Source organism: Aplysia californica, unplaced genomic scaffold (genome assembly GCF_000002075.1).
Source record: "Aplysia californica isolate F4 #8 unplaced genomic scaffold, AplCal3.0 scaffold00361, whole genome shotgun sequence".
In the NCBI taxonomy this organism is placed as follows: Eukaryota; Metazoa; Mollusca; class Gastropoda; order Aplysiida; family Aplysiidae; genus Aplysia; species Aplysia californica.
Genome location: NW_004797631.1, coordinates 688122 through 698474, shown reverse-complemented (window position 1 = coordinate 698474; position 10353 = coordinate 688122). Strand labels below are relative to the sequence as shown.

General features: G+C 38.1%; 1 protein-coding gene across 1 annotated transcript in view; it reads right to left on the bottom strand.

Annotated features, from left to right (window-relative positions):
* Positions 1-10353, bottom strand: part of LOC101848446 (transient receptor potential cation channel subfamily M member-like 2) — a gene marked incomplete in the record, with an annotated part of 82665 nt that overhangs the window by 67918 nt on the left and 4394 nt on the right. The window contains 2 exon segments of the mRNA XM_013085273.2: positions 3775-3833; positions 5097-5228. Coding sequence (XP_012940727.1) covers positions 3775-3833; positions 5097-5123 — 86 coding nt within the window.

Sequence of the window (10353 nt, the reverse complement as noted above, 5' to 3'; positions counted from 1 at the left end):
AAGAAGAAGAAGAAGAAGAAGAAGAAGAAGAAGAAGAAGAAGAAGAAGAAGAAATTTCAAAATTAATTTCTGCCAAACTGAAAGTGCTTAATGTGTCTTGCACCCTCATAATTATGACATGTAGAGGGAACAGATTCAACCAAAAGTAGTTTGTTTGACATAATATTCATAAAAAATACTTGTTTACGAAAACAGGTGTGACTTTTATTAAAACCACCTATAAACATAAAACGCACCATTTTAAAATATCTTGCAAGGAGAGTCATGGGATTATTGGTTTGTTTTTTCCCTTCCTTTTCTTTTTAAAATCTAATCTTTCCATCCCTGCGACATTTACACAATATTTCTTTTCTCTGACAGTTCTTTTTAATTATAAAATTCTTGAATTTCGAGAATCTGGGAAGTGTCGCTGTCTCAAAATAACCACTCGGTAGGCTACGTGATCGCAAATAGTGTGTTGTAGTGTCCGTAAACAGTGTGTTGTATTGCAGTACCGTAAATAGTGTCTTGTATAGTAGTTACCATAAATAGTGTATTGTTGAGACCGTAAATAGTGTATTGTAGTGACCGTAAATAGTGTATTGTAGCAACCGTAAATGCTGTGTAGTATTGTAGTCAAAGTGAAACGTTTATTGTAGTTACTACCGTAAATAGTGTATTGTAGTGACCATAAATAGTGTATTATAGTGACCGTTAATAGTGTATTGTTTTGTAGTTACCGTAAATAGTGTATTGTAGTGACCGTAAATAGTGTATTGTAGTGATCGTAAATAGTGTATTGTAGGGATCGTAAATGGTGTATTGCAGAGACCATAAATGGTGTATTGTAGTGACCGTAAATGGCGTATTGTAGTTACCATAAATAGTGTATTGTAGTTACCGTAAATGGTGTGCTGTATTGTATTGACCGTAAATGGTGTATTGTAGTTACCATAAATAGTGTATTGTAGTGACCGTAAATGGTGTGCTGTATTGTATTGACCGTAAATGTTGTATTGTAGTGATTGTATTGTAGTGACCGTAAACAGTGTCTTGTTTTGTAGTTACCGTAAATATTGTATTGTAGAGACTATAAATGTTGTATTGTATTGTAGTTACCGTAAATAGTGTATTGTAGTGGCCATAATTAGTGTGTTGTATTGCATTGGTCGTAAATAGTGTGTTGTAGCGATCTTGTGTATGCATCCAAAAGAGGACGTTTCGTACTGGGCCCAAATAGAGACACTTTTATTACTGGATCATTTTTAACGGTTGTTTTTAGATGGTCGCTGGCTTACAGGATTGCCACACAATGTTATGTGAGCATTGGAAAATCAATAATTATGGTGCGGTCAAAAAATTCGTGGCGCAGCTTATTATCAAATATTTCCTCAACTATCGAGCATAGGTTCTCCAGCTTTTGCACAACGACTTGTATCAACAGGTCTTAACAGAACAATATGGTCACTTTTAAGGACAAGCGGGCTAACCCAGATTTCGGGGGCTTCCAGAAATCTTGACCTACACTAAAAAGTGGGCGTGCCCTTCCTATTGGAGAAGTTTGGTTTCATTGGTGTGTACATGTGTTTGGCTATAGAGAAAACTTTCCTTTTCTTTTAAAGAAACTGAACAAGGGGCAAAAACTTTACCTTCAATTTTCTCAAAACAGCACTTTTCGGGATAGTATATTTTTGTAAATACCTCTAAGCTGTTTTCTAGAAAATTCATTGATAAATACTTTTTTGAAATCCAAGTTGGTGGTTTCTACAAATTTTAAAACGGTTTACAGATGGGGCAATATTGCTTTTTATAAATACAAGTCAGTCATATTTTTTCTAATAACGATATTAAACTTATAAACGCATGTTTTGAGAACCTTTTGTGCAAAAAATGTGTTCATTATAAATTCTAAACTTAATTTCTTGTAACAAGTTTTGCCACTAAAAAGGGTCACTGGTGGGCTGCGACGTATGACAAATGCGTGTGAGAAGCGAGAGGGCCTGTGAACAATCCCATTTTCCACTTGACCGAGATTTATAGCTTTTTTAAATATAAATTTATGAAGAAAAGATTTTTAATCTAGCCTCCTTAGTTGTGGGAAAATATGACAAATTGATACAAACTGCTGTGCAAAGTATGAGTGAAAGGGATTCACTCGTTAAAGAGAAAATTTTTAAGGAAATTTTGGATATTAAAATAAGGGTATATTAATTAGTCTCTCGAAGTCCAACCCCTCGTCCACGCCGTGGGAGATGGAAACAGGACAAAGTAGGGGATAGCTGGGTCTGGGTGAAGTACGGTGTGACTATGTCACTGAGGCGTTACACTAGCCGTGAAGGCCGACCCGGTGTCACAGGATATTTCGGAACCTGACGAATGGGAACCATTCTGATTCATCCTGGCCCTGGTGGTAGGATTTTTGGGAACCATTCTGATTAATCCTGATTGTAGTGGCAGGATATTTGGGAACCACCAGGATATTTCGGAACCGACTAGAAAGTCATTAGCCCACATGAATTTTTTACTTTATGACTTTATAATTCTACCTAAAATAAGTTTGCATAGTTTTGCACTTTAATTATGTTAGGAAGTAAAAAACGTTTATGAAGAATACAAAGGAAGTGCTTTGATTTCTTTTCTCTTTTTCTTTTTTTTAAACTTTTATTTTTATACTTTTGAAATTTTGAAATGTGTACTGGAAAGTTACATTGCCAAGTTTTTTGTTGAAGCCTGTGACCCAAATGTACACATATAAAGCTGCCAAGGATTGTGTCATTTTGTTCTCTAGTTCTATGTTTTCACGTAGTATTTCAATAATGTAATGATTGTGGGTTTGAAAGTTGCCAATAAAAATGTTTAATTTAATTAATTTGTCTGTTTCCTTTGATTGTGAAGTGTGAGACACTGCGTATCACACAGGGATGACGGTGGTTCCGAAATATCCTGGAGGTTCCCAAATATCCTGCCGCCAGGTGCAGGATAAATGGGAATGGTTCCGAAATATCTTAGGATTTTTGGGAACCAGTTCCGATTTAACCTGGTTCCAAAATATTCTACGACACCGGGTCACCCCGAAACGTTGCTGGCCAACGGGACTCTGGTGAAACTGCGACTGGCTTAGCTGGCCGGCAGTGGATGTTAATATTGCTCAAGAAAATATAAGGAGACAGGAGTGAATCTGTGGCAGACACCCTCAGAGCTCACGGGATGTCCCTCCTACAGGCCACTCACCTTGCTGCAGAGAGATGCCTGTGTCTCCACGCGACACCCCCCCCCCCCCCCCCACGTACAAGCGGAAGATAAAATACCCCCAAAAAGATATTAATATTGCTTTATTCACATTTAGAGAGGCAATGTTGCAAAAACAATGGCTAAAACAATATTTCAACTTAAAATATTATAAATCCTTTCAATATGTTATTAAGTATTGGTTAAATGGGACACAATTTTTGACTTAGGTATGACTTTTTTTACATTTCACGCCGTAGCTCAAAAATAGCTTCGCCAGCAACTAGGACCTTTCTCCAGGTACACATGCATACACACACACACACACACACACACACACACACACACACACACACACACACACACACACACACACACACAGAGAGAGAGAGAGAGAGAGAGAGAGAGAGAGAGAGAGAGAGAGAGAGAGAGAGAGAGAGAGACACACACACACACACACACACACACATATATATATATATATATATATATATATATATATATATATATATATATATATATATATATATAGTATAATATATGTAGATAGATAGATAAGATTCTTACGAAGTTTTTGCACGGACGAAGGTAGAGCATTGTCGTCGCTTGATATTCTCTTCTATGAACTGAAACAAACAAAAATCATAAACTTTAACCACCATGTTATACATCACCTTAATAACTTTTTAACGTATCATCATCGACAATGTGACTTTAAGGTGAATATATCATCGTAAATTTGACGTAATGGTGTACATATTGTTATCGTCAATTTGACCTAAAGGTGAACATATCATCAACGCCAATTTGACTTAAAGGTGAGCATATCACCATCATAAATTTGGCGTAAAGGTGAACATATCAAAATCATCAGTTTGAATCAAAGGTGAACATATCATCATCATCAATTTGACTAAAAGGTGGACATATCACAATCATCAATTTGAACCAAGGTGAATATGTCATCATCCTCAACTTGACGTAATTTTGAAAATATTTTCATCGTCAATCTGACTTTTGTCTTACAGGTGAACATATCATTTTCAGTTTGTATTAAAGGTGAGCATATCATAATTGTCAATTTGAATTTAAGTTGGGCATATCCCCATGGTCAGTTGGAATTAATGGTGAACAAAGAACCAACAAGAATATTGCAGGGACTTCGCCAGACGTCTGTTCGTGAGCTAATACAGACCATGTACGTGAATACAAACACCTTATTTCTCTGCCGTTATTGACAGGAAAAAATCTAGTCAAGTTAATGTTGTTTTAATGAGTGCAGGTTTCATGCAACTAAGTGGCTATAATACCAACACGTAAAACAGCAATAATTTCATTTTGCTACCTCAGAAATACGAAGTTCTATCTGACACTTTTTGCCCGTTTGAGTTATACGACCATGAGGTCAGAAACCAGATATTCTATTTGCTCTATCAAGATTGTAAGATTATTCGGAGCTGTTATCAAGATATTTAAAGATTGGCATTCAAAAAAACTTGACATACTGTGAAATTCAAATTTTTTTACATCAAATTTCTCAAAATCACGCTCTAAGCAGATAGAACGTTTTAATTCTAGGGTAGCGATTTTTTTGACAGACCCCAAAATATCAGAACATGCAGGGTTGCAAAAGTCGATACACAGTAAGTAGTTATCATTGTTGTAATATGTAACTCGGGAAACAATTGGCTACATTAGTTGGCGTTTTTAGAGGGTTGGGAACTGATAATATCTTCAGTGTCACTAATTGCATTAATTATAGCAACACATGATACAGGTTAATGAACTTAGTACTATGACAATAATGTGAAACTTACTGTATACCTACTTTTGAACACACACACACACCCTTCCCACCCCCCTGCTGTATTTTACCAAAGTGACATTACCTTTTGAAGTGAAGGAGTTGTCGTCATTTTGTCGCTGAAGGTCTCCCTTGAGGTAAGGTAGTTTCACTTGTCCTAGTGTATATAGAAATTGCCCTTGTCCTTCAACAGTTCAGCAAGACAGTGAGAGACATTCTGTGGACGTGTTCATAACTTGTTAGTAAAGAGTTGTATACAGAAACAATAAGGGCTTGTCTTACCCCCTTCCCTCCCCCTTTTTTTGTTTTTTGTTTTTTCTTTTTTGATAAGTATTTTACGGCGCTCGCAACTGTATACGATCATATGAGCACGCGGGTCACATTAAGTATTTTTGTTTTGGTATGAATTAATTTTGAATTTTGCCCAAGTGGCGGCCAAAGCCTACTTTTATCGATTTTACGACATCCAAGGGATCTTTAACGTGCACAACTTGCACACAGGACCTCCAAGATTGTTTTCTCCCTTATCCGAGAAGGCCGTTATTACCTGCCCCAATATTAAAACAGGGTATGGGTTTAACGTTCCTTTCGACACTGTTAGTTATTTAAGAGGCGGGCCCTAAGACTAGGGGCGGGTGCTGAAAGGCAGCAGTAAGAAAGAGTCAAGGAGTAGCAGTAGAAAAGCTGCAGAAGGAGTCAGGAGCCCAGAGGAGGGGCAAAGAGGAGGGTGCAGGAGGAGCAGAAAATGGAGACGAAAATCGACGATAGAACATAGAGAACAGGAAAGGAGGTGAAAGAAGAACATTTTAGAGGCGAAAATGTTTCGTCGCTGTCAGGTTTCGAACCTGAGACCTATTGAAAGAGAGGCGCACACCGTAAATTCTAGATCAAGAGAGCCCCCAACGGCTCGTCAGTGCCCAGAAAAAAATCAGGATAAACAGAAAAACATCAGAAGAAACATAAATTCTATTAACAGAGGTACGACATTAAAAACGATCCATTAAACAATCTTTAAGTGAAAGAAATTCACAAGCTACCCCTAGGCCTATCAATCGACCGGCATTTTTCAAAAGCGATATTTTAAAAGACGTAAAAAAGACGGACATAGTGTAGTGGCACCCTCCTACCACCCACACAGACATGAGAAAGGCCAACTCGTGGCACCCTCCAGTCGCCCTTACGGAGAAAGAGCTACTTTCTTAAATAGCTATCAGTGCAATAGGAAAATAAAATTACACGCTTTAAAACACTAACAAACCGACGAGATCTTTCGCTGTCTATAGCCGGGTAGCTTTTCACACATGGATGAAGAGAGGAAATTTCATGTAAACTGGCTTTGCCAAGGAGACAACGTTAGACTCCTTACAAGATTCGAACCCACAACCTTTCGGATGAGAGCCTAACCACTACCACCATCGACGCCTTTTGGATATCAGATGTATACAACTTAAGGATAAGTGGCAGTTAATACTTTTAACTTTGTTATTAACACATACCAGCATCATTCAGAGTGATCATAAAACACCCCAGGAGATCAAAATGAAATTCAAATAGCAAAATATAATCTTTCTGAAAGGAATTTGAAAATATTTCATATTTTGGGGTACAGAAGCAATATTGACTCAATCCGGCCCGCGCTCTCGCTCAATCAGTTTATTGACTAAAGTGCTTATATTTTCACATAAGCAAACTAACAAAAAAATCTGTAATCCTAAATAGGCGTGTCTGTCTGTGTGTCTTTCTGTCTGCCTGCCTGTGTGTGTGTGTGTCTGCCTGTCTGTCTCTCTCATTCAATGCCGCCGTCAAACGATCGCCTTACCAAGCGCTGCTGGGTACTGAACCAAGGGTGGGCCTCAACATCTATACCAACGGAAATGCTGGGCCAGTTTCAGTCAGGGGATGTTTTACGAGCCTTTGCCCAGCAAAGAGCTCAAGCAGCTCGTTCTCATGTCGACGAAATCACAGGCGTTGCTGCTCATCACGTCAACGAAATCACTTACGTTGCTGCTCATCTTGTCGACGAAATTACCGACATTGTCCAAGTCACATAATTTGCTGCTGCTAACGGGCAAGCCACGAACCTGAATTATCCTCATGTCGACCAAGTTGATGGCATTCGCACTGTTGAAAACGTGGCACTTCTTGATGCCAGACAGGCTCAAATACACTTTCATGGAGAGCAGAGTAGGAAATTCCAGATGGAACAAGCAGAACGGATGGTAAAAAGAAGTAGAATAGAACTCGCCCCAGGCCAGAAAGGTGACAATGTTGCCATTCCCATTCCTCTTGTTGATCGGGGCCATGGCGACCCACGAAACATTCTGACTGTTATTTTGGACAAAAATGACAACAATAACTACACGCTGGCTACCAAACATGGAATCTTAAAAGGGGCAAACAGCAAGAATGAATTTGAACTTTGCCCTGAAAAATTACTTCTGATGAGTGAGGTTAACTGCACCACACAAGTCGGTTTAAGAGAAGCGGTTGTATTTGGCTCTCAGTGTGGCGGTCAAGGTTACATTAAATGTAACTGTTCAGGGTCATCGAAATGTCAAACAAACAGATGCAAATGCTTCAAAGCAAAGCTCAAACGTAATAGTCGTTGCCACCAAAGTCTCAACTGCAAAAATAAATGAGCTCATGTAAATGAACATTCTATATTTAATTATAACTTTTTATTATTAAATTTGTTTTCATTAAACGGGGTGAATATATTACCGCATGCATCCCCTGTCATTTACTTTACATATGTCATTCCGCCATTTTGTTTTTTTTTCGATGGTAGTTATTCCTAGGAAATGCCTGACGGCCTATTTCAGTCATTCTCTGAAAATGACTAATATTTTTAGGCATTCCTGGAAATGCCTGATCAAAATAGGAATTATTTGGGAATTACTGATTTTTCTGACATTTCCTGAGAATGACTAGTTTCCGGGTTTGACTGTAACATATCCACGGTCTTTGGTTTGACCTCCGCGCTGAACTAGTTAGCAGAAGATCTACTAGATTGTTTTGGCTGTCAGTTTACTTCTAAAATTTGCATGTAATTTGAAAGGGGGGTACCTACTAAAATTATTGACAGCGTGTTGCAAAAATGTGTTCTTGGTAAAAGTAACACGTCAGATCTATTCCCAATACATTGAAGTAGCCAATCCGATATAAAGCTAAAAATCCATAATTTTTGCCAAACGTCTTATTTTTTGCCCTGAATATTCCCAAAAGTCTCGATTCGATTGCAAATTGTGGATTTTGAGTTATAGGCATATTTAGCTTCTTCATCCTCTCTTACAACTATCTCATAGCATTAGAATTTAGAACACCCTAAAGCCTTATTTCTTCCCATACCGGGCATGTTTGCCATCACCATTTCCTCATAAAGTCAATCTCTTATTCTTCTTTATCGCACGTTTTCTCAAATCGCTGTTTTTCCATATACTTTAAAAAAAAATAACTCCACTAATCTTCCTCCAATCTTCATGACATTTTCACAGAATGAAGAAAAGATGTAATACAAACAAATTTCTAGGTTGAATTGTTTATATATAAAATAGATTTTTGTTGGTGGTGTCTTGAGTGTGGATTTTCACGGATTTTTAGCAAACTTCAACACTTCCTCAGGAAAAAATTCATTAAAAAATCTTTTAAATCGTTTACGAAAAATTCAACTGACAAATTTGTAGATCTAATGTTTGCTAACATGCATTGAAAAAAAAACGATTTCAATTTTTTTAAAGTGCAGTATTCATTACGTAAAACATGTTAATATATCCAATATGGCGAGCGCAGCCATGGAAATGAAACTTTTTGTAAAATTTGATTGCGGATTTCAAGACTCCTTACTATGCTTGTAATATGCTTTACAAAGCAAACGTGGTCAGTTTAAACGTATCTATGCGCTCAGCTAGGACCATGGCAGTAATGAGTTAGCTTTTCTTTTTCCGAGCTTGGTAAAATTCGCTTCCCTAATAAGCGAAATAGCCTTCAGGTATACTCTGCCCCCCCCCCCTCCCGTCCCTAAGGCTGTAAGACAGTGTTCTAGTGGAAAATCACGTGAACGTTGTTGCTGATGAAAAGAGACAATATGTGTCTAGACATTTGATGATGATGATGATGATGATGATGATTAAACAAATTTAAACATTTTATATTGTTATTTTATTTTTGTCTAAAATCAAAACAAGACTCTCCCTCCTACCCTGCTTACCAAAAAATGATGATGATGATGATGATGATGATGATGATGATGATGATGATGATGATGATGACGACGACGATGATGATGATGGTGATGATGATGAACACCCAGGCCTATACGAACATCTATTTAAACGTGACCAACCCTATTTAAGTCTCAAGTATATTTTTTCTCTACTTTGAAACATGATGTGGTGACACTTTGACGTTTGGGTTTCCCTTTCTTTGTGCTGTTGCACTTGATTGTACATCCACCCCCCCCCCTTTCCAAATTTAATTTTTGCCAGTTCAGGGTGAGCTTTCAACACTATGTGTGGTCAGTTTAAACGTATCTATATGCTCAGCTAGGACCATGGCAGTAACGAGTTAGCTTTTCATTTTCCGAGCTTCGGCTCTTTCCGATATTTTCCAAATCGCACCAATATGTAGGCCTAACTTAAAGTGAACGCTTTGTTTTTTCTCAGATACTATGGTCCTGATGAAGCCTTATTGGCGAAACGTTGAACACCCAGGCCTATACGAACATCTGATTAAACGTGACCAACCCTATTCAAGTGTCAAGTATATTTTTTTCTACTTGATGATGATGATGATGATGATGATGATGATGATGATGATGATGATGATGATGATGATGATGATGACGATGATGGTGATGATGATGATGATGTTGATGATGATGATGATGATGATGATGATGATGATGATGATCCTCCGTCCTCTTTCCCGACATAGAACATTTCCCCAACTTGAAGAACACCCTCTGTCACTCCCTCATGCAGATGAAGTGCATGATCGCCAGGATATTTTCTTTCAACGCCTACCCCGCGCTCTTTGCCTAAAGAGATCCTTCTACCTACCCCCCTCCCCACACACACACTCACTCACACACATACACACATACTATCACACACACACAAACACACACACACACACACACACACACGCACACAGACACACACACACACACACACACACATCCACAAACACACAGGCACACAAGTTTACTCACATAGATATGCATATTATTTCTACTTGTATGCATATGCAGACACGTATGTATACGAGTATAAAACAATGTATGTATGTTGGTAGGTAGGTAGGTAGGTAGGTAGGTAGGTAGGTAGGTAGGTAGGTAGGTAGGT